The 26,178-nt window shown below is 40.8% G+C and overlaps 1 protein-coding gene across 1 annotated transcript in view; it reads right to left on the bottom strand.

Moving 5' to 3' along the window:
* PLXNC1 (plexin C1) overlaps nt 1-26,178 on the bottom strand; it is a 456,593-nt gene that overhangs the window by 324,572 nt on the left and 105,843 nt on the right. Inside the window, exon 2 of the mRNA XM_086919059.1 lies at nt 3,380-3,508. Coding sequence (XP_086775185.1) covers nt 3,380-3,508 — 129 coding nt within the window. The remainder of the gene's footprint in view (nt 1-3,379; nt 3,509-26,178) is intronic.

The raw sequence follows: 26,178 nt of genomic DNA, 5'->3' as shown, positions 1-26,178 counted from the left end.
AGTTCAGCCCTCGTTCTAAGGGTATACCTGCACAATTTAGCTGAAGGTGCTCCTTTTCCCTGCTGCCCTTGCTGCCGTTCTCCCCTCTCCATATAATAAGGGGCCACCCCTCCTCTTCCAAAAGCAGCAGCACATACTGTCTCTTTCTGTTTTCCTGAGATGCATGTGAGAGGTGGCCTACAGAATACTTACCTCCCTCCACAGTCTCCGGATTTGATCCGAACGCTCTGAGCCCTACCTGGGGGGTTGCTCCTCCACCATGTACCACTCACAGCTAGTTTCCCCAGCAGGGCTCCGGTGCTGACTCTACCACCCACAGCCCGGACCAGGAAACAGGTGATTCTGCTTCGGCACCACTCTTGGGCCGCATCCTCCCAGCCCGAAGCACGGGCGTTTCACCCTGGAGCTTCGGAGCCATCCAGGAGCGGAGCAGAGAGGAAGGGCAGAAGACAGGACCCAAAAGAAAAGAGGCACAACAATGTAGAAGAGGCACCAGTCACCACGAAGCGCCGATAAGATAGGGCTGTCAGTTCATGCCATTATCGAGTGCGGGAAACCCCTCAGAGAGCTCAGGAGCGCGCCCAAGGACTGTCCACCAGTGGCCGTTTGCTGACGACAGCCATGTTCCCCCTGCTTTCCAATTAATTGGATAATGTTTTTTTGATGAGGGGTGTGACTTAGCCAAGTTTAAGGGAAGCCAGGATGGAGCCACTCAAAAGGGAGGAGTTGATGATTTTGGTCCAAATGGGAGAGATTACGTACTTGAGGTTTTTAACAATCGCTGCAAGGAGGGGGTCGGGGATGTGAGATTCTGGCTTCATGCTGGAGAGAGTGTTGAGGACTTCTTCAGGGAAATAGTTACATTTTGTCCAGATTGTGTTATTTTTCAGTTGCGAGGGGCAGGGTTGTTGGATTGAGTTGGAGTGCGAGGGAGGTATCCATTCATTCAAGGCAGGGCTGTGGGTGAGCCCCTTCCACATAAGGCATCTTCGGTGCAGAGTGGGAAGATGGGTAGTTCCAGGTATAGTCCCTTGTTCGAGGTTTTGCCTGCGATAAATGTCGCCATTTCTTCACAGTGCTTTGATGAGCTGTTAGATACATGTCTATTCATCACACAGTGACTGATTAAATGTCCTGAACAAGTAATGTGCAGGTCGCTCAGCCAACAAGTAACAAATTTGGGGACCATCCTTGGATACCCGGGGAGAAACAGGAGCGAAGATGTTTTAAGACACCGGCAAAGTGGGCAGTTGGTCAGGGCCACCCGCCTTCCAAGGGGCCCCCTAGTAAAATAATTGTGACAGACATAATTCTTTCTGTAATGCCATTATAATTGGGTGCATTAAAAACACATTACGTTTTATAATCTGATAGTTGGACATGCACACTTCATGGAAGCTTAATATGCGTGCATTACCTATCCAACATTAACACGTGGGTTCTCAGACAGTTGGTGGCTATTAACCCTTTCCTTTTAGTACTCTTATTTTCACTCTTTTACTGAACAATCCTGAAAATATTGGATGTTGGCCTCTTTGGTACATATGAAGAGATGTGTAAAGACCAATACGCTTTGGGCCCTTCCATGCTGCGGGTACTTGGCCCACCCACACAAGTGAGGTACCGTTTTTATCTGGAGACCTGGGGAAGCCCTGGGTGGTAGTAAATTTGAGTCAGCCCGGTGATTCCATAACTTTGCCACACAGAAACGTGAGACACATTTTATTTTCAGCTTAATTTGAGGTGTGCAGGGGATTCTGAGTAAAAACATGTTGGGGGATTCACACAAGCCACACCTCCCTGTACTCCCCCAGGTGTCTACTTTTCAGAATTCGATATACTGAACACTGATCTTTTGCTCCAACTGCATCTTCATTAAATATTAGATGAACTGATATAACAGCCATACTCTTACTGATAGGAAGGAAGGCTACCTACTGTGCTTTACTGCAGTTGTACGCGCATCCACTTTTCTTTGCCTTGAAAAAGTCTCTGTGAGACGAAACACGTGTCGGCGGTGTGAGCTGTGAAGTTGTTATAAACTATTGGTGTTTAATAAAAGAATCTTTGGAGGAATACAACCTGACTTGGAACTCTTAATTTGGAGTTGTATGAATACAAATACGGACAATGTACAAACTATGATTATAGACTAACTTTATAGAAAACAACGGGTTTGGACTTTAAATATAGCCAGATGAATTTTTATGGAGTACACTAATTGAACACGAACAGGAGTGCTAAAGTGGCGTGTTATTTCTTTTTTTCTTGTGATTGAGGCATTCATGCCTTGTTGACATCCCTGGTGGTGGGTGTATGTCAGGCCACAAAAGCACCCTTCTTCAGACAATTCAATTAATTTTCTCGTTCTACGTATACGTCTTAAATAATTACTCTGAGAAGAATAGTACTGTATGTGTGGACGTTTTCCCTCTTCTAGGGGAACACTACCACCAATTCTTTTGTTTGTACTTTTCAGAATTGTTTGGGTTTGGTATGTTTCCCTAGATGTCCATTGATCCCAGGACCAAAAACGCAGATGTCCCCTGTCTAGCACAAAACAACCTTGTTTGCGTAAATGTACAGGTTTACCAGGTTTCCCTAGGAGCTAGGGTCCGAAATCCACAGCTAGGCACATTGCAAAAAAAGGGTCAGCTTTCAGTGGACAAATGTGATGTGTCCATGTTGCTTTTTGGGCCGTTTCCTGTCACAGGCACTAGGCCTACCCACACAAGTGAGGCACCATTTTTATTGGGAGACTTGGGGTAATGATGGGTGGGTGGAAGTTAGTGGCTCCCCACAGTGTCCAAAACTTTCCATCACAGAAATTTGAGGATAATGAGTTTTGTTTTTATAAATCTTGAGGTATGCAAGGGACTCTGGGTAACAGAACCTGGTGAGAGTCACACAAGTCCCCCTGTCCTGAATTCCCCTGTGTGATTAGGTTTAAAACATTTACAGGTTTGGTAGGTTTCCCTTGGTGCTGGCTGTGCTAGGGCCCATTGCAAAAAAGGTTACTGCAGAGTGGGCTTTCTGTCCCATGTGGGGGGGGGGGGGCAGATAGGGGGTTATTGCCCCAAAATGCCTCCAAGGGGGGGAAGAAAGACTGTGGCCATTTTATGGGGGGATGGGGTCGTTGCCATGGCTATTCTGGGTAGCCCCAAGCCCTACACTAAGAAACAAAGATAGTCCATGGTGCCTAGTGGGGGCTATTGCTCCCTTATGCCCCAAGGGGCAGGGAGACTGTGCCCATTTGTATGGGTTGGTGGAGGCATTGGCAATGCCGATTCTGGGCAGTCCCAAGTCCCAAACCTACAATAAGAAAAAATAGCACCTCATGCATTGTAAGAGTCAAACAAAAGCAAGGATATGTGCTTACCTTGAGGAGCTGTCCATTTTCTGTTCCCATGAAAACCACTATGCGTTGTTGGACCTCAATCCCATACACTGATGACAAACTACTGTGTGTCAATGTGGCTGATTTGAGAATTGGGTAAACTTTACGTACCTGTAAAAGAAAAAAATCAACAATATTGGAAAAAAGTCCTCTATGAAATATTCAAACTCATGTTGTATGTAGACTGGGTGAACCACTCAGAACCAATATTGCATATCTCAACTTTAAACATGATAGCTCTAGGTCCAGGATACAAAAATAATATTAATCGTAATTAACACATATCAATCTGAGCATCCCTCTACATATATTTACTGCAGTGGGTAACGTAAAGGATCTAGAGTAATTTGTGAAAATGTAACGCTTGATTGGAATATTCTGACCATTATTCAATTGAGAATTGTTCACTTACTGATTGTGTGTTTCATATTGATTAAGAATGTCACAAAAATATTATTTTGCAATTCATATCAACCATTACACACTTTGCCCTCTAGGTGCATTAGTGACCTGATGCATATAACATTTGTGTTTCTGCACTGGATTTACAATTTATTGTAAATACATTAAAAAAAATTGGTAGAGTAACAAGCACAAGTTGTGTTGACATTTAGTGTTCATCAACACCTCACCTTTTATTTTTAAGTGGACTGTTACCACCAGGTAAAAACTGGCAGGGAGCACATGCACTTTAGCACTAGTTAGCAGTGAGAAAGTGCACTGAGTCCTAAAAACCAACAAAACAAAATCAGTAGAATTTGAGGTAAACAGGCAAAATGCCTGGGGGAATACCCCCCTAAGGGTGAAAGGTCTAACAATAGCTTATTACCCGCATAAAGTTATTTGCTGGCTGCGTGGGTAACTAGACAGATCTCCCTTTGCACATGTCACTTTATGAAAAGTGTAGAATGGTCCTTAGTTAAAAACAGAAACAATATTGAAAACAGTTGGATACCCCCGCTGTCTAGATATTTTGTGTTTAAGTTATTGATTTAGTTAAGGGGATAAATCAAACATTCAATTTCAGATAATGGAATACCTCATACATTTTAACCCTTACTGCCTTGGTCCCTAACATATAAACTGAATTTATTTGCACTTGTATGCCACACTGTGCCCTCTTGCGCTTGCTAACAATAGTGTTATGGCTAGGCGGAGATAGGTACACTGAGCACGATTAAAATACACAGTATGAATGATGGAGCACAAAAAACGACGACTCCCACAATCCTCTTAGAAGGCTGGTTACAGCACCTGACGATGGGTACTCAAGCCCCACCCTGGTTGTGCTTGGTGCTTGTCACTCGAGCTACTTCCTGAACCAAAGAAACTACGTGATACCTGCACATCTGATATGCGGCCGAACTTGGTGTTTTTTTGGTTTCCTGAATGCTGCCGCCTGAAGGACGGTTGCAGGCTTAATTGATCCGGAACACTCCTTCCTGCCAAACCGCTACTTGCCGGCTTCTCCTCGCCCTGGTGCTGTAATCCTTGGAGACTCACTGAACGCCTCCCTGCGTTCAGGTGGGGGTGTACAGGATGCGCTTGATTGCTTCAAGCTACACAGACTTTCAATATTCCGAGCGTTTCGTGCTTCCTGACTGAAGGTTGTGGTTACGTGGGAAACAGCAGCTGAGCGATATTAGAGCTGCTTCTGTTTTTACTCAAGCCTACAGAGAAACGGCCTCCGCGCTGGTCAGTGCTTCATTATTTGTTTTTGTTTAGAGCAGCAGAGCAAACGCCCAGAAAAGCGAGGAAGCGCTGGGCTATTAATATTCTTTTCCATCAACATCCAGAGAGAGGAAGGTTGCTTCCACGCTATTAGTGCCTCAGAGTGGGATTACTTCCACTTGCCTAGCTACGCTCTGGAGAGCTGATTAGGTAGGCAGTGATATATCCGCATTACAGGAGGCTCAGAGCAGCCAAATGGATAAGAACATTCACCCGCAAAAAGAGGATTATCTGCGATAAGTACCTCACTTTTGTGAAAAAGAACTATGTTTTTTCTATTTTCTTTATTTTTCTCTTTTGTGCCTTTTTAACTTGGGAGAAGCACCCCTATAAATATAAGTAAGTACATCACACATATGGGGTATAAAGATGATATGGATATGGGGGAGTAATCTCATGTGTGTACTGTGTTTCCACTTACAGGGCAGTTGGGGTGGACTGTAGGAGAGAGAGGTCTAGATCTTCTGACGACATCACTATTTTGAGCCTAGCAGCGACAATGGTATTGTTTCTTTTGTCCCTTTTTTCCCTTTCCCCTATGGTGGTGTTATCTGTGGAGTGTTAAGATATATCAACTCATGGGTATCTCCATATAGGGGAAGGGATTAATTAGCTTCAACCATTGTTCCTGCTGTATCCGGCTGTAACGTTAGTGTTAACCATCCTCTGTGTTTGAAAAATAGCATAATACCCATATAAAGTAATTTGCTCGCTCTGTGGTTAACTAGACATATCCCCCTTTGCACATGTCACTTTATGAAAAGTGTAGAATGGTGCCCAACTAAAAACCAGAAACAATGGGCCCGATTCACGAAGTAATCTGAGACAAAATCCTAAATTTACGACTTTTGGTTTTCACAAAGGGCATTTAGGAGTAGTAACGTTAGGATTTTGTCTCAGTTAAACTTAAGTTTCGGTCTTAAGTCTTACTTAAGTAAAACTTGAGTTTAACTGAGACAAAATCCTAACTTTACTACTCCTAAATGCCCTTTGTGAATACCGAAAGTCGTAAAGTTAGGATTCTGTCTCAGTTAAGTTTAAGTTTTGGTCTTAAGTTAAGTTTAAAACCAAAACTTAAGTTTAACTGAGACAAATTCCTAACTTTACTACTCCTAAATGCCCTTTGTGAATACCGAATGTCGTAAAGTTAGGATTTTGTCTGAGATTACTTTTGTGAATCGGGCCCAATATTAGAAACAGCGGGCACCAACCAAACAAAACTGCTATTGAGACCTACTGATGAGAAGCAGATGTGATGATCTTTCTGTGAATCTCAGGTTCCTCATTTTTAAAACACTTTGGCAGCCAGTAAGGTAGACACAAAGTTAGAGAGAGACCCCTTTGAGAATCTACACTTGGAGAAAATGCCTGAGGCTTAAAAGCTCCATCCAGGAGTTACATATGGCAATATCAGATATGTAGTAGCAGGAAAGCCAAATACCCAATGGCCCAGTAACAACTAAAGGTTAGAGATGGTAGTTCTTGAATAACAGCTGTCAGTGAAGAAACAGAAAGTACTGTCATGTGTGTGTTCTTTAGTGCGTCCCAGTATTCGCAAACCCAAGAATTTTCAAGAAACTCCTTATTTACATGTAGGGTTGTAGTTTGGCTAATGCTGTCAAGTATACACCACATCTTTTCTAGCACTTTAAAAGAACCACCCCCTTTATGGAACCAAAAAATATTATCTGCACCATTGATGGAAACTAAGCACATAGATTTTACTCAATTATTCCATAAATAGTGCCTATAATTTCTTTTGTTTGAATCTGCCATGGAAAAAATCCTGTGTGATATGAATGCAATTCTTCAGCTTTCAGCACAACATTACTTTGCCAGTTTTTATGCTCTAGATTTAATAGTGACACAGATGGATGAAACACATATTTGGCTAATGAACTATTTCATAGAGGCAGTAGTGTGACTTCTGAATAATATGCAGTGTTGTTTTGGAAGATATCTGCTTTAAAATGCCTCATTATGTAGTGCCAAACTATGTGGCACCAAAAATGGGACAAAAGTCCTTTTGAACTGTACAGTGACCCAGTCGCGTGTTATTGACTTTCCTGATGCTGGGGTATTAATTGTGTTGCATTTTTCATTGCAAGGAAGAGAAGGTCAATAATAATAGTCATTGCCTCTCAATTAAGTTATAAGTCCACGCTGCATGTGAGGGGGTAACAGCAGTGCATGGCTCAATAACTAGCATTATATACTGGCTTCTAGTCCAATAATGCTATTATCACATAAATGTGGCAACACTGTTCCTTATTAGCTGGTTGTCTGTTGCAATAACATTTCAGTTAGAGACCTCTGTGGGTAGTTAGACTGCCTTCTGAGATATCTAATTGGCTGTCACATTCTGAGTGAATATGATAATGAAGCAATATTCTGAAAGGGGAGAGTACTCACAAGTAGTTATTGACCGATTGCATTAGGCCCTACTCTACCTTGGATAATATTGCTTTTGTAAATCTGACCTAAAACCTTGGGGTGAAATTCACAATATTCTTTGATGGATGGTATGTTTTGCCCCGGACTGTTTTGGTGGAAGGTTATAAGAGGTGTGCCTGTTGGATGTTTGGTGTATATGCTCTGCCTTTCTTGTTTCATTGGAATACATTATAGTAAATGCCTGCTTTTGAGGATCACAAATGGACTGTATAGAAAGGGTGCTAACAGATGTTAGGAATTGGTGTGAGTTCTAAGTTGATTTGACCCTTTATAAAAATGAGGAGTTCTTGCTGGGATTTGAGGAACCTTTTCAGAGAAAAATGTTTTCTCACATGATTTTATCATCTAAATAAGAAGGTATTCCGGAAGCTAAAATGAGGACGTTTTCTATAAACTCACAATTATCTTATTCAGCCATACGTAACAAAGGTCTGACAGGCTGAGTAAAGCAGGTGCTTCACCACAGAGTTATAACTAATAACTAGAACGCTAACATTCTGTATTCATGACAAAGGTAGGCCCTCCTGAACCCCATTTTTCTGGAATAGGAGCTGTTAAATTGAAAGCTTTTCTTATGGAGCAAGCTGACATAAATCATCATGGAGATGCTGGTTTAAAATGTCAGAAGTATGGGTTTTGGTCACATTTTTTAGTGTTAGGCATATTTTAAAATGTAATGTAAATAGTTAACGAGGGAGATACTTACATAGGGATGGATATACACACATAAGTCCACTATCAACACTCCACATCTGTTTACTCAAGCTGTGCAACCTTCTTGTCACTTCCTATGTCCTCAATTTTAAAATAGTAAGATTTTGGTTGGCATTGAAGTTTTTTTAATCTTCAATTTTAGTTAATGGTAATAGATTTTGCAGTAGTGCAGAAAGCTATTAAATACTGATCTCTATGTAGACCACTGACCTTATTGTCAGTAGTCTACCTTCATGAATGTGCACTTGATTTACAAAAATGTGAAAAATAATAATCATATTAAATATAAATATTTAGGGTCTGATTTAGACTTTGGCAGACAGTGCACTCAGTTGCAAAAGTAATGGAGTACCCTGTCTGCCAAAACCTCAGTCCACCCACCTCACCTGGAGAGGACAAGGAGGTCTTTTTTTCTGTCTGTCACCGCAAGGAAACCATAGTGGTGAGGGACAGAAAACAAAATAACGACACCTACATCCTTGGGAAGAAACTCTCAATGTTTGAAGGACATTCTTTTTTTTGCATTTCAGAAAAAAACTAGGAGCTTGTTCCTGAAAAACAAAACTTGTGGAAAAGTTTGGTGATGCTGGATATCCATCAAACCTTTAGTTCCTTGAAGAGAACCGTTCGGATGGTACAACGATGACTGCTTGGCTGGCAGTGGTCTCTAAACTTGACGGAGGGTCGTCCCTTTGCATGGCTAAGTTAATGTCCTCTGACACACTGACGGATGAAGTACAGGCCTTCAAACTACAAATCAAGCCCTAAATGTATATATATCTTATAACTGGCTGCATGCAGGAGAAATTATTTTAAACATATCTAACGTTGTAAACTAAACATAACAATGAGGCTGCTATTTTAAAACAGTGAAAGCTGTGATGGACTGTGCTGATTTCTTTGGTTCCAAGTTTGAAGAAATGGTGTGGTAGAGGTCCATGGGTGCTCTGGAGTGGATGGAGGACATGATGGCTCTGGTGATCTGTGTGGCTAGAGGATTCCATGTGGTGATCGAGTGGCTGGTGTCCTTAGTTGGGAGGAGGCTGTTGAAGTTGTGGTCAGTGGGCTAGGGATCAAAGTTGTTGTAGATGGTGGTTAGCTTGCTGTGGAAATAGTCTTACAGGGTGTTGCAGAGATCTTAGAATGGGCGGACCTTGTTCTCAGTAGCTGACGGGAAGGAGTACTCTAACGATGTTGAAATGTTCCCTTTGTGTGGTTGGCTCTTGTTTCAATTTGGTCTGTGAGGTTGTCTCTTTTTGTGTCCTTGATGCGATGGTGGTACTTGTTGAAGGGTGATTTGAACATGGTTCGATCGGTGGGGTCTTTGGTGGTGCGCAATTGTTTTTCTAGTCATTTGCTGTTGCGCTTCATGGTTCTGATTTCGGGTGTGTACCAGCTAGCTTGTTTTGTGGATCTGCTGTTTTAGCTGACTTCATGGGGGCGACTCTGTTGAAGCATTTGGTGATCCAGCCTGAGAAATTCTTGACGGCCCGTTCCAGGGATGATGGGGCGTCGGGGTGGATGGTGATGAGGGTCTCCCTCCACTGGGTCTCAGTCACTTTGTCCAAGCAGCAGTTGGAGGAACTCAGGGACTTGGTGGTGTTGGCTGGGGAACCTGTGATAGTGAAGTGGATGATGGGGTGGTCAATACAGGTGAATTTAGTGACATGGCTGTACTTCACTCAGTTGCTGGATGAGGGCACAAAGTGTACAAAAGGTTTCCCTGTTTCATAGGTTAAGCAGAAAACCGGACCTCGGATTGCCAATGCCCACCTGAAAAATGCATTATATATTACCTCTCCATCCGCATTGCTCATCCAGTCCTTACTCCATGAGTTAGGTTCTGCTTCCTACAGACATTGTGGCATATTACCAAGCCCCTATCGCCACCATAACATCACTTTTTGTGACGTTGTGGTGGCGATAGGGTCAGCGCCCTATTACCAAGGCATCGCTAAACCACATAACGTGGCTAAAATCCACGTTAAATGGCTTAACGCTGCCTTGGTAATAGTGCTCCTTTCATGGTAAACTTAGCATGAAAGGGGGCGTGCAGTGGGTGTTGCGGTGAGCGTTCCACTGCAACACCCATTCACTTCGACGCTGCCACCTATTATCAAGAGAGGCGATAATAGGTAGTAGTGCCAAACTCAAGACCAGGAAAATCCTGGTCTTAAGGAGGCGAAATGAGGAGAAATGCTTCATTTCTCCTCGTTTTTGCTTTTTCCATGTGTGCTGCCTTGTGCAGCACACATGGAAAAAGCTAAATGCCAAGGTTTGGAAGGTTAGGAAGGTGTTCTTTCCTGTACATAAACAACTTTTTTTTTTTAAATGTCATTTTGTAACTTACATGTGTGATGCATGAAGTAGCACACATATGGTGCAGCCTGGCGTTTCCGAAGTGGCGATGAGAGGCGTTAAGTCAAGGAGGCTAACTCCTCTCACCGCCTCTTCTTAGATAATATACCACATTGTTACCTAGCCCAATCAAAATTCTACTTCCGAGGTGAAGCCTCCAATCCAAAAAGATTATAAAGGAGGAATTGATCACATGCACTTCTTGTGTTTCATTCTGTAAGTACATTTGTTTTACATTCCCAACGATCAGCTAAGAATATGTTACATTTTGTTTTGCAATGTTATTTTTTTAACTACGTTGCCTTTTTTTCGGTGTGCAGACAGAATGTCGAGTTCAAGATGTCAACTTACACAAATATGGAGTTGGAAATATCGTGACACAGAAATATCGACTTTAGCTGCAGAAAGGGGTTGGCCCTGATACACCCAGCTAGAATGGGACAGTAAATAACAAAAACAAATGATCCAGCTGACAGTTTTGAATGGCGTTATTCACTTCAGCAAACTTAGACCAAACTGCAAGATGTCTTGGTCTACATAATTTATCATGTTAATTCTTTAAACATTTTCAAGAAGAAAACACTTAGGCAAATTATTCAAACACAGATCAAGATAACACTCCTTGTTTACATTGACATAAAAACAAACTAACTATCAAAAATAACTTTCTAACAAAAATAAATGTGAATGTTCAACCAGTTAAAAATTCACAAAGCAACCCTCCTCAGAGTTCATAATCATGTTAGCAAAACATTCAGGGGTTGCTGACCAAAGGGAACTAGTATTCAAGCCTAAGGGTTTACATAGTTGAGAGTAATCCCCTTTGAAGCTATTCCTATTTCAAGCACTTGTTTGTCCAATGGTAAAGCGTGCAGATGCGTTTCAAATCCCAATATGCTTTTTAGGATTTTCTTTAGGGCTAGGACTGGATAGAATCTAAAAACAGAAAGAAAAAGGGGATTTTTCTTAATTAAACCCTACCTAATTTATATGCATCATGAATAATCTATGTTTCAAAAAAGCACAGTACATGCTGTAAGCCTCTTCTCATTAATAGAAATGCCGTACAGCTCGTGTTGCTGACCATCTGGTCGAAACACAAACGATAAACAATCTGGGAACCACTAACATTAATAGAATTGGGTCCTGTGTTTATATAAGGAAACTCCACAGCCGATCGACTTAATTTCTGCAAGCAGTGGAGGAATCTTTAACGACAGCCTCTGATTTACGATGCAGTGTTTTGGAGAAATATTCTGTGAATATTAAAGGCAAATGCGAATCAGTGTTTGTGTCCATTTCCTATTCGTAATTAACTTGGACGCGATCAAAGGACTTACTTTCAAATTTCGAATGAGGATGCGTTGTCTGTCATCTGTAACAGAAAGCGTGAGCTACAATTGTATCAGCACCAAAGTTGGTAGTTCAAATCCGTGCGCTAGGCGGTTGAACTCACTTACTTTGATCTCAGTTTGTGTAACCGTTTGATGTGTGCAGCACTGGTGTACGGATCCAACTAATCAGGAGTTTGCTGTGGCAAGAAACTCTGTCTAATCACATGTTTAAGACTTCTGGTTTTCCAGTGACAAGCCCACGAACCTAGCGGATCGTCCTGATGTATCTTGGGCCTTGTAGTTCATGCATTGCCCATACTTTGAACAAGCTTGTTGTGTATTTTAAAGAAATGAAAGCTGGCTTCCACAGCCTCTTCTTCTATGTTTTAGAGTGGAGCACAGAGTTACATTCTGGAGATTTCCGACATTTCATTTAGACCTGTAATTGCACTGTTGTATTTCGAAAGCAAGTATGCCTCCTTTTGCAGCAGCAGTAGTGCTTCAACATCTCCTCCTATGGGGGTTTGTTTTATTACGCACAATTCAGTCCATTTAAGATCTCTCTCGCTATGATTGGCTTGTATGAATTGGCGACCATCGGGGCATTTAAGACCTTTGTTCTGAATGATGTTGAACAATTTGCAACCTGACTTCTTTGTTCGTTTTACCAATATAGATATCGACAACAAGAATATTGTGTTCAAGAATATCGAATTTAAGGTGAGAAATATCTTTTTCAAAAATATAGAAGTCATTAATATTGTTTGCAAAAATATAGCTGTTTAGAATATCGATCACTTCCCTTGCTTGGTGGCATTGTGCCTTCCTCTTTCTCCAGATAATGGAGGGATTCAGAGACTCATCTGTAGATCTCATTGCCACACAGTAGAACTCTCTACTCCCTTCATTCTGTAGTCTAATCCCCTTAGACAGGGCATGGGAGACCAATGAGTACATGATTCTGTGGGCTCAGGGTCTCCTTAATGCATTTCCTTCCTTTTAATTAATTCCGAAAATAGTGAGTAAAGTCCAGAATGTCCATTCGGAGGTTCAATTTGTGGTTTCTGGATGGTCACGGAGACCTTGGTACCCCTTGCTCCTGCAAATGTCCATGCCTCCTGACTGGCAATATCTGATTTACCCTCATCCTCTCAGACTTCTCCATCTAACAACAGCCTCACTGAATCACCTCAACTTGGGGGTCTATTATTTGAGAAGTTAACTCTAATCTCTTAGGCAATATTGATGTAATCCACAATATGGATTACATCAATATTGCACAAAATAAAGGCATTTGATTATAAAAACGTATCATAACATATTGTATATTAATCACAAAATAATGATACACCCAAAAGACATATAGAAATAATCTAATAATGTTATAACAGTTATATATTTGTAAACTTAAAACACCCCAAAAAATGATATACTTCAATACATCAAATTAGGATTAAAGTAAACATATAACTAATAAAATATAAACATTAAACAATTAATAGTTATACATAAATAATACACTCAAAATAAAACTAAGAAATTGAAATATAAGGGGTGGGTGGAATGTTCTGTTCCACCTGCAGAATTGGTGGTGTTTTGGCCACTCCATGTTACTATTTAATGTGGAGTTCTGTCCAAATTCCGCCAATAGCATTGTGACAGACTTATTCTACCATGAATCTTCAGAACATATGAGATGGTAAGCGAGATTTGGAGTACCCTAGCACGACTACCTAATGCGGGCGGTCACTGGAGTTCACGGTCAGAAGGCTGTGGAATGCATGGTGCTGTTCCCTCTGATTTTCAGCACTGCATGTGCTTCCAGCAATACATTCAAGCACAAACTGCATGTCTTCCGCACGTTGGAGGAATTCCGCAGCATCTTGCAGAGTTTTTCCATAACTCCATGGAATTCAAGTTCCACCCACCCCTAAAATATACATGTAACATTATAAAATAAACGGTAAGTGTCCACCATAAAATGCAATAACTGAAAAAGAATTGAAAACTAAATGCACACTAACCAATAAAAACAACCATAAAGCAAACTAACCAATACAACTATATAACCACTTGAAATAACTAGTAGCAACACAAAATATGGTCTCTTACTAAACCAAAAACTATGTAAGCTGCATGACAATTGCACTCTGCTAGATATGCTACAGAAAATTGGAAAACAGAAGTGGAAGAATTCATACAACTGCCTTCTAAAGTAAGTAAAAAATGTAATTACACAAACTAAAAGATAACAGAATTAAAAAATGTTACATTATAAATACCTAACCAAAGACTCTATTTTTTTAAGTTATAAACTTTAGAAACTACAGAAGAATTACTACACCATCGAACAACTACAAACCCAACAAGTAACTCCAGCAATCAAATATCTGGAAAAAGGTAAATAAATTAAAAATGCTCAAAATAAACCTAAAATCTCCTACCCCTACTAGGTACCAACAAAGAAACTTTCAAATAAAACTAAAGCAACTTTTTTTCCTAAACAAAAATGAAGACATCTGATCCACATTTATAACACCCCGAACCGAAAACAGAAAAACGGACTTCAATTACCATCTAGAACGAATGTGTGTCATTATCCCACAGTCTTTTTCCCCGCAGGGAATCACAATGTGGTTGTTACAACAACCGCGTTGATTCCGCATACCATTACTCCGCCAGTCGGAACAACGACTTGCAGAGGGGGGCACTGGATGTTGGAATAGTATAATTTACTATTCCAACTCCAGTCTGTGCGGACACTAGGAAAGGTTTTGGATTTTAAATCCAACACCTGCCCTCACCCCCATCCGCAAGTCGTTGTTCTGACTTGTGGAGTAATGGTATGTGGAATCACAACGCTGTCGTTGTAACAACAGCGTTGTGATTCCCTGCGGGGAATAGGTTTTGTGGCAAATGTTGTTTACCTTCTAGAACACATATGTAAGTATAATTGATAAAACGAATGCCATAATTTTTTTTATGTACACCATAAATGTTAAGAAAAATTATTAAAATGTAATAATTTGACATAATGACAGAAAAAGCAAGATACATCACATCACATCACAGAAAGGGTAAGAGTTACTCTCTCACATGGGCTACACTTACAGCCACGAAAGTTCAAGCACCTAAAATGTTAATTGAAAATGTACAAAATATTACTCTAATGCTTGGTGTGGGAGTACATTGTGGTGTAGTTCCTATATTCCCAATAGGCTCTGCGCATTGGAATAACATAAACAGCAGTGTAGACGTAGGACTGAGGTCATCTAGGTCTCTACTGACTATGTTAGACTTAATTAGTTTTGCCAGCTAGCTCAGAGGTTACTAGAAACTTTCTCGAATGAATAGGGAGGGGTTAACTTCCCTGATTCAGACAAGAAGGGATTAGCTTCTGACAACCATATAACATGACAACTTTGCTCCCTCAGAATAAAGAGTACATCTCCAGAGTCGTGTGAAAACAATAGACAACTATTTCACTCAGTCAATCGTGCATGCTTAATTTCACCAGAGTGCAGAGAAATAGAGAGACGGGCGTTTTCAATAAAAGGTGATATTTATTGAGCAGTCTTATTTCTCATGCAAGAGAAATGAATTGCCACAATTGCAATACTTATCATAAAGTAAAGTGCGTACAGTAAAAGTAGAATTATGAAATAATACTGTAAAAGCATTGATATGGTTTCTTAGCCATATGATACTTTAAAATGGATAAAATATATACATACATAAAAACATTGACTAAGGATCTCAACTGGTGCTTCTAAGATACGCCTACCCTGGTGTACCTGACCTAAGCCTAATACGTGGGAAGGAGTAAGTAAGTTGCAGTCTTAAGTTAAGTTAGTTTCTTGCCAAGAATCTGAATCAAGAATTCTCTTCAAGGTTTTAATCAGCTCCGTACCTTGGTTATAGAATGAAGGAGGTCTTGTATCTCGTTTCTCAGGACTCGATCTCCCAGCAACCCGCAAGGGTGACTTGGGAACACCGGAGCTGGATTTTCTCGGCTGGAGAAAAAGACAGCGTCTCTCTCAGTGCGTCAAGGGGAGGGCGGTTTCCTTCGGCTCTCGCAACAGCTGGGCTCCCGGGAAAGTAGAACATCGCTCTGCTCCCAACCACCGTGTGTTTGCTTAAGGCAACGTTGGTATATTTATACCTGAAAGGTGCCGGATTTGACGTAAGGTTGGACATAAGACGTCACTAAGAACTAACAGTTCTTTCTGGACTCCAGGAGTTCTTGTGCAAATCAAAACAAAAGCAGGGGGTTTTCCCGGGCTGCTGGAGGCTTGGTTTGTTTAAAGAACGCGTTGTGCTTTCTAGGAGTCTATGGGAGTAGCCTTGCCGTATTTGGACTGCATGGACTATTACTAAATATGGATATGATTCCTATGCCTTTATAAGGATAATATTTGTTATAACCACATAAGGGCATGAATCGGGAATATCGAATTAGGGTCCTAGATAGAAACACAACACCCACTCCACGTATTCATGTCCGTCATTACTAAAAACTAAGCAATATTAAACATATAACGATATAAACAATGGCTCTGTACACGGAAAAGAAGGTCGAGACCATTTCATCACATATTTATACGATACTGTACATGTGCTAGAGGCTGAGGTAAAATATTTTCTAGTGTCTCTAAAAATAGAAGCTCTGTTCTCTATGAATAGTTCTACTTTAAGCAGAGTACCATGTGCCATAAAAAGGGTAGGGTGGGCGTAGTTCGCGAAGTAGCGCTACGCGAAGCTACGCGAAGTGCACTTCGCACTACGCGAACTTCACGTGCTGCGTAGTAGCATGTTCGCACTGTGCAAGATGCGTTTTCAATGATTGCACAGTGCGGACAAGCATCCGGCACTGTGCAATCATTGAAAACGGCATCTTGCACAGTGCGAGCTGTAGTTTTCTGCTGCTCGAGTAGATCATTACTTGAGCGGCAGCTTTCTCAACGCGAACTGGTAGTTTGTCATTGAGAGCGGTCGCGAGCATGCGCAAGCACTCACAATGAGAAACCTTACCTCCCCGCGTTGAGAATCTCGCCGGGATGTCATTTTGCTTGCTCGCGGTCGCGAACATGACGTTCAGGACCGCGAACAAGCAAACAATTAGCGCTGCACTACGCATGTTTGCACTGTGCTACGTGCAGCTCGAGTAGTGCGAAGTTGCGCAAACTTCGCAAACTCCGCGAGCGTAGCGTAGTGCTTCGCCCAGGGTTAGTAAATATTTTTGAAGTGAAAAAAAAAAACAGTTTTGCTTTCAGGGGAAAAAATAGTTCCAATTGTTTTCAGTAGCTTTGTTTAACAAAACTGAAGGCCGAATTCAGAGTTCAGGGAACGCTGTGTGCTTGTATTTTTAAAAGTTATTCTCGTTGTTCAGGGAAGAACATCATATCAGACAGGCTTGCAAAAAATTGGTCTCCAACATCAGGTGAAAGTTCGACCAAGTTCGAAAATGCTGTTGTGAGCAGGATTGCTATCATCGATGTTTGGATCAGCGATGCTCACAGAAGGTTGTACCTGTCTGGTGCTTCTTTCCTCTCGTACTTCACCGCCACCTACTAGTAATGGTGAAGTCTCAACGAATGCCGTCATCAGAATAGGTAGCCGCTGGGGACAACACGTTGCATGAGTCGTTACCGGACAAAGCAAAGTATCGATATCCATTGGTACTGCTGATGGTAGTGTAAGACAGACGTCCAACACGCATTCTTCTCCGCATAGCAGACATCGAAGCACAGGTAAGATGCAATCTTGCCAGATTGGTCTGAATGAAAGAAACCAAGTTGCACTCAGATCTCTTAGCCAGGAAAACCCGAGGACTGTAGTGATTTTGTCTCTGTAGCGTATTGCTAAGATCGTTTCTTCCATCGTTGCTGGAGTCTTGTCTGTTGCTTGGCTTGCCATATCGGAGCAGAAGGAACAAAAATAAAATTCCTGCTACGAGCCCCAAAATTAAAGGTAGGCTGCCAAAGACAGAATGGACAAAATTCGGGAAGATGCCCAGAACTGTTTCAAAGGGTGTTAACAGTCCCGAAAAAATTATCTTAAATACATGTGCGATGCCACTGGTATCAGACATATTTAAGATTTGACTTAACATTTCTACGAAATGTACGGGGCAATTTGTCGATTAAAGGGTATGTATCTCTGCCGCTGTCCTTGCAACTTGCAGATCATAAGTTTACGACTTCATTCTGCTTAAAGTGTCAATTCGAATAGAAGAGATATTCACATAAGGCCATATTGCCGCCTCCATGTCTGGATTGCTGTTTGGATACAATACTTGCATACAGCAAATGACCCTGGAAGTAACGGTTACGAGATAGGATTTTCCTGGCACCATTCCACAACAGCTGTGTTCATTTATTAGAACGTACCTGCCGTTGGATAGCTGTCTAAAAAATGGCTCTATCTGTGTTGCAGGAGTGCCCTGCAGGTGACATGAAAGGTTATTTGAAGACCCTTCGTGGCTCCATGCAAGTTAATACCTTGACACAGAAGTGTACCGCTTAGTGATTTTTTACAATTATTACCACTAAGGAATACCTCCTTTTTCCCTTCACTATAGCATTTGTGTGTGTAAGGTAAAGCCCAGTTTGATTTGATGTATCCTTTACCCAACTTTTCATACTGGCCTGCTGGTATATATTCTTGGCAATATTTAAACTGGAAAGTTGTTATCGGAATTGTAATTGTTCTGTGTATTATCCATTTAATGACAGGTCTCTCTGACATTGTCAATGGTAATCTCTCAAGTTTTTCAATGCTCAGAATCGTATAGTCTGCTCCTTTTTGTGCCAAACTGATTTGTTTATCAGTAAGGTTAAAGATAGAAAATAATGACGTTATGTTGATTAGACGCCATGGCACGTAGCCTGAACGCAGGTTTTGCAACGTCCAGCCAAGCTGTACAATAGAACATAATTGGGACTGACCATGTTGTAACATTAGGAAGTCTTGCTCTATTATATCAAAGGCAGATGATACAATGCTGTCCAGTGAATATATTCTGGAGGACAGAGTCGTTAACCCATTGTCCACTACAGAAAGTGATTTTTCCAAATTTATACAATCAATTTCTTGTATTTTTTCTGCTGTTTCAATTTGCATTACTTTCCAAGCTTCGTTGTATGCAGCGTATATACCGGCCGCTATGAAACGTTTTTGAAGCTGTTTGCGAGGTCCCAGTATGAAATCTCGCAAGTCAGCACCTTCTTTAAGTAAAGTCAAGTGTTGCTTAATTTCAGCCAGTGTAGATTTCTGTAGCCACTCAAGGCATAGTTTCCCTACACTGTATGTTGTAACTATCCCTGGATGTTGTCTCTGGGAATATCTTGGGTCTGGTCTGGTCAGTTTGAACCCCTGTGTTTTGTTCAGGAATCTATCTTGACAGTTATTTGTGTATGTGGGCCAGATCAACCATTTTTTCCAATCAGGATTTGTTCTGTTTTGGTGAAAAATATGAGATACGTCAATTTCCACATCCGTAGTGCTATTACTATCAGGTATGGGCTTCGGAATAGACAGTTTGTTTAAGTCTTTTATCTTAGCTAAGCCAAGACAAGTAGTTTGTTGAATGCTATCATTCAGGAATATTATTTGTTCTGGGATCATGCAGGCTCTAAATAATGATTCTAGACCTTGTACCTGCCAGTCATTTGTACCCCAGATGGTTTTTGTTTCAATGTTATTTTTCCAAAATTTAAAACCAAATGTAGACATTTTGTCATAAAAATGTTCAGAATAAATCAGTTTAGTATTTGTCAACATTGTTTTCATTCCTCTCTTATTTAACATTTTAAAATAAAACGTTTCTGGATCACTGTTGTTAAACCCTGAGAAGTATGGACATTTCTCATAAAATGTCTTAGAGCTGCCTTTTGGCGGAGTTGGACAATGTTCCCATTGATTATAAGTAAAAACATTTCTAGGTTGAGCAGATTTATGCAAATAGTGATGACCATAGTGATTGTAACAGTATAATTCTTCATAATTTGATGAACCCTGCAAATAATCATGTTCTGTGAATTTAGCTGACATTACTAAATCTGACATCATATTATTAATATTTTCAAAGTCCCAATCATCAGAGAAAGTACTTGGTATCACAAAGTCACTTAAGGAAACCTTAAACTGGTGTGGATACTTCAAGAGCTCAATCTGGCCATAGATTTCATAATCAGTCCTGTCCTATGCTACCCCACCGGGTATTGGATTGGCTGTGATGTTCACTGATGATAGTTCTCTTTTCTCGATGTGAGAGGATCTGTGAGACTTTAGGACCAAGTTGATGTTCTGACTTGCTGTGTCCATTGTACTATATTTTCCATCAATGAATTTACCCAAGCATAAAACCATGATGAGCCAAAGCAGGAGGTAAAGTACACCTAACACAGTCCAAAATTCAATCCATGGTGAAATCAGATATGTTTCTTTTAGTTGGTGAAAAAGTTTGGTCATTTTTTCTTTAAAAGTTTTGGTTGCTGGCTTGTCTCCATGTTCACTTGGATCATCGGAAAAGTCATCAAAGTTGATAAAGTAGTCAGATGCAGTTCTGTCAATTGGTGGGATTGCTTCCGGATTTCCATAGATTTTTGCATTTACTTTTGTTACATTTGTATAGTCCGAGGCTACATCGTTGTAGACTGGTGTGTCTTCATGAACTGTTGCAATTTGGGTTTCAAGAGGCACAAGTTCCATGGCTTTGTTGCATAGTCCTTTTTTATTCACTGCAGGTTTATCAAATGTGATTAGTCTCTCAGTTTGAACCTCTTGGATTGTAGCAAAGTTTGGTCTTCTGCTATTTCTTGGGAGTCTACTGGGCCTGCTATTTATTATCGGCCACATGGTTGTGGTTTCACCAGGTCGATGGATACAACGCTGTTCTCCTTTTTATCAGCAAGGGGCGGTAGTACTACTGATCGTGTTCCGCTGACAGCTAAGACAGGTACTGCTTTTCTGTAAGAAGGCCCAAATTCCTTCTTCACCACGATCTTTTCTCTGACCAGATCCCCAATCTTTGGAATCCAGACAGGTCTTGCTGGGACAGGTGGTTCTTCAGTGGGTGTTGGCTTAAACTTTATGTTACTTAGACTCTTTCTTGTTTCATTCAAGTCCTGTAAAACAGCCAAACGATCTTTGATATCAAAGGTTTTTTCTTCTACCACTGAAGTTTGACGATCCAAGTCCTGGATAATCATTCTAGTACCAAACAAAAGTTCATACGGACTGATACCTCCTAGAGAATTTCTTGGCATGTTATTAAGACTATGTTGGAAACTTATTAGATGTTTAACCCACCCGTCACCCGAACCTAATACCCTCGCTGTTATAGATTGCTTTATGTCACGTTTTTTTCATTCTACTACCGCATTTCCCTCAGGATGGAAGGGAGAAGAGTACCGCAATGCAATGCCCATGCTGGCCATGGCCTCCTTGTAAGCCCGAGAGCTAAAGGCAGGACCCTGGTCAGAATGTAGCATGCCAATTGCGTATGTGCCGATAAAGACTCTCAAATCTTTTATAACAGTTCTGGCATCAGCGGAGCGCTGGGGTCTACATTTTTAAGTGAATCTAGTCTTAATAATTATGGGGACGCATTTCTCCTGCTGGATTTCTGCGTATAGATCGCCTGATGCTTTCTAATAAAGGTGTCCTGGCAATAGTCTGGTCCGGTTCACAACTGCGATCTCTGTTGCAGTCTGGACAATCAATTGCAAATTTGTAAATTTGCAAGCTCATCCCCGGCCACCAGTATTCTGATTGTAATTCTATTAGAGATTTCAAGATCTCTTGGTGCCTTAGACCCAATCCCATGTGTGCGTCTTCAATCAAGAAAACTCTCCGGTTCGTGTTTGGAATTACTCTATCCCCCACTCCAGGGATTTGAGCAAAAGGAACGGAGTTTGCATCAATTATGTATGTATTACTGAGTGGATAGTTGAGAGGTAATGCTGCATAATCGCCTTTTAACAACGCTTTTACCGCCAGCATGGTTTCTCCATCTATGTGTTTTTTAGAATGCTTTTTTGTGGCTAAGTAAGCCGGTTGAACCGCTGCCACTGTGGCTCTGTTAGCCAATGAATTCCGTGCAACGTGAACGCCATCACGTTGATGACTCAGTGTATGTATCACATGAGTCTTTTGTAGTTCTTTCTGCAAAAGAACTACTTGTTCCCAAATCGTTTTATGCTTTATTGTGGCACCTGTGTCATCTTTGTAACTGTTTTTGCTCCATGTCTGCATGTCACTATTGTATGACTTGACGCAGTAGTGCGAATCGCACACTATCAGTGTGGGGAATTCGCGATCTGCATTTTCAAGCGCCATCTTTAAACATCTTATTTCAGCTCGCTGAGCTGAACAGTTTCTGAGTGATTCAGTTTTGGTAATCATCGGTCTGAATTTACAAGAGCACCACCGACCTTTAACAATCGCGCACGCTGCATTGTAGGATTTTTTCTCTACATCATAATGGTGTGCAAATCTGTCCATATAGATCACACAGGTATATTGTTCGAGAGGCAGAATTTCGATTGGCAGAGGATATTCTTGTTCGTATTCTAGATCGTTTAGTTTTTTTCATTTTCGGGTCAAAATAGTATTTCACGTCTTCCACAGCAAGAGAATTTTCCCATTGTATCCATTTTGGATCTAATGCCACTGCATTTAGATTGCGTGGACTTGTTAATGCCTCAAGGGCTGATGCTGCTGTTAAAACAGATATTCTCTTGCCTTTGGCTAGGGCTCTTTCTTTTGCTACAGCAGTTTGAACCGCTATTAGAATTTTTTCAGTTGAACTGAATTTCATTTCAGCTTGTGTGTACAAGTGTGATTTGTAAGCTATTGGTACCGTTTCCCCCTCATTAGAGGTCAGGTACGTGAATACGCATATTCCTGGGATGACTCGGATTACAAGCTTGCGTATGTTTTCGCGAGTTTGCAATTTTGTTTTAGCTAACATGTCTGTTTGTAATAATCTTAAAATTTCTGTGTGTTTCTGAGTCCAATTTATTGGTTTGAAATCAGGTTTTATTAATTCATAGAGAGGTTTAATCCTCTCTGCATAATTTAGAATGTATGTTCTTCCGAAATTCAGGAAACCTAGTATTGATTGTAAGTTCTTCAGCGTTTTTGGTGCTTGGAGTACTGCACACTTCTCTAAGAAATTGTCTGCTAGGCTTTTGCCTTCACTTGATAATTCATATCCTAAAAATACGACTGTTAGATGGGCAATTCGTGACTTTCTAAAGTTGAATTTGTAACCCAAGTATTATGTTGTTCACTCTTTTTAAGTGAGTCTCCAGGTCATCGTCTATAAGATAGATGTCATCGACATATGATAATGCCTCATCATCATATATTTGTAGTAACTCTGTTACCCTTGCTGAGAATAATCCTGGGCTATTCTTGAATCCCTGTGGGAGTCGACAAAATTGTTTTTGAGACCCCATTGTTGAGAAAGCGGTCAAATACCTGCTTTCAGGTGCAATGTTTTGACAGAAGTATCCATTAGAGATATCTAATGTCGTTTTATATTTTTTGCGCACAATGTTATTCATTAGTGCTGCACTGTGTGAGTTTTGTACTGCAAATGTTTTACAGCAGGAGTTTAGGTGTCTGTAGTCCAAAACTAGACAATATGAATTGTCTGGCTTGGAGACAGGAAACAAAGGATTGTTAATTTGTGAGGTGCATGTTTCAATCACGCCCTGATATTCAAGTTGATCTAAGATCTCCCTGACTTGCTTTTTAGCTTCTTGTTTAACTGGGTACTGCCATTGTGCAGTAGGTTGATTCTTTAACTAGATTGATTCTTATATAAAGCAGGAGCTTGGGCCACTGCCCATTTTCTTGCAAATGTGTATTTTTTATGAATTGGAATATGATTTGAGAAGGCAGGCATAATAATTTCTTTGCCATGAGGGCACTCCCTGACAAACTGTGGTGGCCAGTCTTTTTCAGCAAACAGGATGTCATAGCCTTCCGAAAGGTTATCCCAAAAGAGACCCCTCACTTTCCTAGTCTTGTCCCCCTCTATGCGCAATGTTATTTCGTATAATTTATGAGGTTTGCTAACTCTGGTGTCTGCAGTTTCCACTTGAATGTATTCATTCGTGTCCACTGTCTCCAGAAGATTCATCAGGATCTTGCGAGCTATGGTCACTTCTGCTGTGCTGTCTAGCATTGTCTGGGCCCACTCTCCGTTTTTCAGTTGTGTCCTCAGAATCCTCGGCATGTTTAATTTTAATACTGGCTACCTTCTTCTTTGGATAATCTAATTTTTTACTTTGGTGAGCAGGTTCCTGGTCTTTGGACTTGACGTGCTATTCTTTGTGTTCTGACCGTCCTCTTCTTTCCGATTTCTGTGAGGAAGTCTGAAAAGATCGAGAGGGACGTGTATCAATATTTGATATCTGTCAGGTTTTCTCAATTTATCCCTATCTCTAAGGTTGTATCTTTTCTCAGAGGGTTCCCTTTGGGGAGACTTGCCTCCTCAGCCATGAGATCTTTCTCTCCGTTGAGGAGACCTTCCTCTGTACTGGAATCGTTTTTCCTTGGGAGTGGATTGTTTATTACCATCCCAACTCTTTTTTGGAGTGTTTAGATTATTTTTAATACATGTTTTTTCAGGATTTTCAGTTAGTTGGGGTTTTACTGGTTTCCCACCCAAACTATCTCTTCCTAGTTCTTCATAGGATTTTTCTATGATTCTGGCAAGTTCAAATGGTTGGTCTGATATATCTGTCTCCTTCAATTTTTGCAGGTACGTTATATCGTCCCTTGCCAATTGAACTAATTCTCTGTATGCCTTTGTTAATTCTTTCAGTTTAACTAGGAGTTCTTCACTTGACATTTTTTCAATGTCGGGATGTGGTGTGTAGCTGACTAGAACCGGCCACGTGGCTCCTGGTATACCTAGTGGACCGTGCCTGGTGATGTCATTTGGATTTTTTTAGGGCGCCTTTAAACCAGAGCAGGTGCTCTTGGTAAGTTAGTGGGATTTCAACGTCCTCGAAAGGAGTGTATACATCCGGAGGTTCCTCTATTTTGTAATAGTGGAAATCTTGTGTCGCAGCGTGTGCTGCTGGAAAATGTATCCATGAATAGAATACCTCTGTCTGCTGAAACTCATGTGCCTCTATTACGAATATGACCGTACCACCTCTTGGTGATAGTCCATTTTCTATAAGTTTAAGAGTTATAGTTCTTCTTACATTAACCGGAATGAGTATAACATTCGGGTCATTTTCTTGGATGGTTGTGTCATCCGGTAGGAGTTGAGCTGCTAATCTAGCGTTCTCCCTTTCATCGTCACTTTCCCCAATTTTACTGAAAGAAAGTTTTTTGTTGCAGATCAAGTTTCAAGGAAACAAAGATTAGGTGCACAATATTTTGGAACACTGTATCCTTCAACGTTGACTAAACCAAAAACTATTACATAGGATTCTCATCCTACTAAGTTCCGGCGCATATTAACCTTTTACCCACTCCAGACGTCTTTTGGAGTTTTTACGGAAAAAGGGGTCTGTGTGAAAAGCACGACTGAGTTACTCTAGTGTCTTGCGTTAGATTATCGCCTTACCAAACGTTGGGCGCCATGTAGTGTAGTTCCTATATTCCCAATAGGCTCTGCGCATTGGAATAACATAAACAGCAGTGTAGACGTAGGACTGAGGTCATCTAGGTCTCTACTGACTATGTTAGACTTAATTAGTTTTGCCAGCTAGCTCAGAGGTCACTAGAAACTTTCTTGAATGAATAGGGAGGGGTTAACTTCCCTGATTCAGACAAGAAGGGATTAGCTTCTGACAACCATATAACATGACAACTTTGCTCCCCCAGAATAAAGAGTATATCTCCAGAGTCGTGTGAAAACAATAGACAACTATTTCACTCAGCCAATCGTGCATGCTTAATTTCACCTGAGTGCAGAGAAATAGAGAGACGGGCGTTTTCAATAAAAGGTGGTATTTATTGAGCAGTCTTATTTCTCATGCAAGAGAAATGATTTGCCACAATTGCAATACTTATCATAAAGTAAAGTGCGTACAGTAAAAGTAATATTATGAAATAATACTGTAAAAGCATTGATATGGTTTCTTAGCCATATGATACTTTAAAATGGATAACATATATACATACATAAAAACATTGACTAACGAACTCAACTGGTGC

Source organism: Lissotriton vulgaris, chromosome 1_1, assembly GCF_964263255.1.
Source record: "Lissotriton vulgaris chromosome 1_1, aLisVul1.2, whole genome shotgun sequence".
NCBI classification, from domain to species: domain Eukaryota; kingdom Metazoa; phylum Chordata; class Amphibia; order Caudata; family Salamandridae; genus Lissotriton; species Lissotriton vulgaris.
Note: the sequence above shows the minus strand (reverse complement) of the source record. Positions and strands in the feature narration are given on the sequence as shown.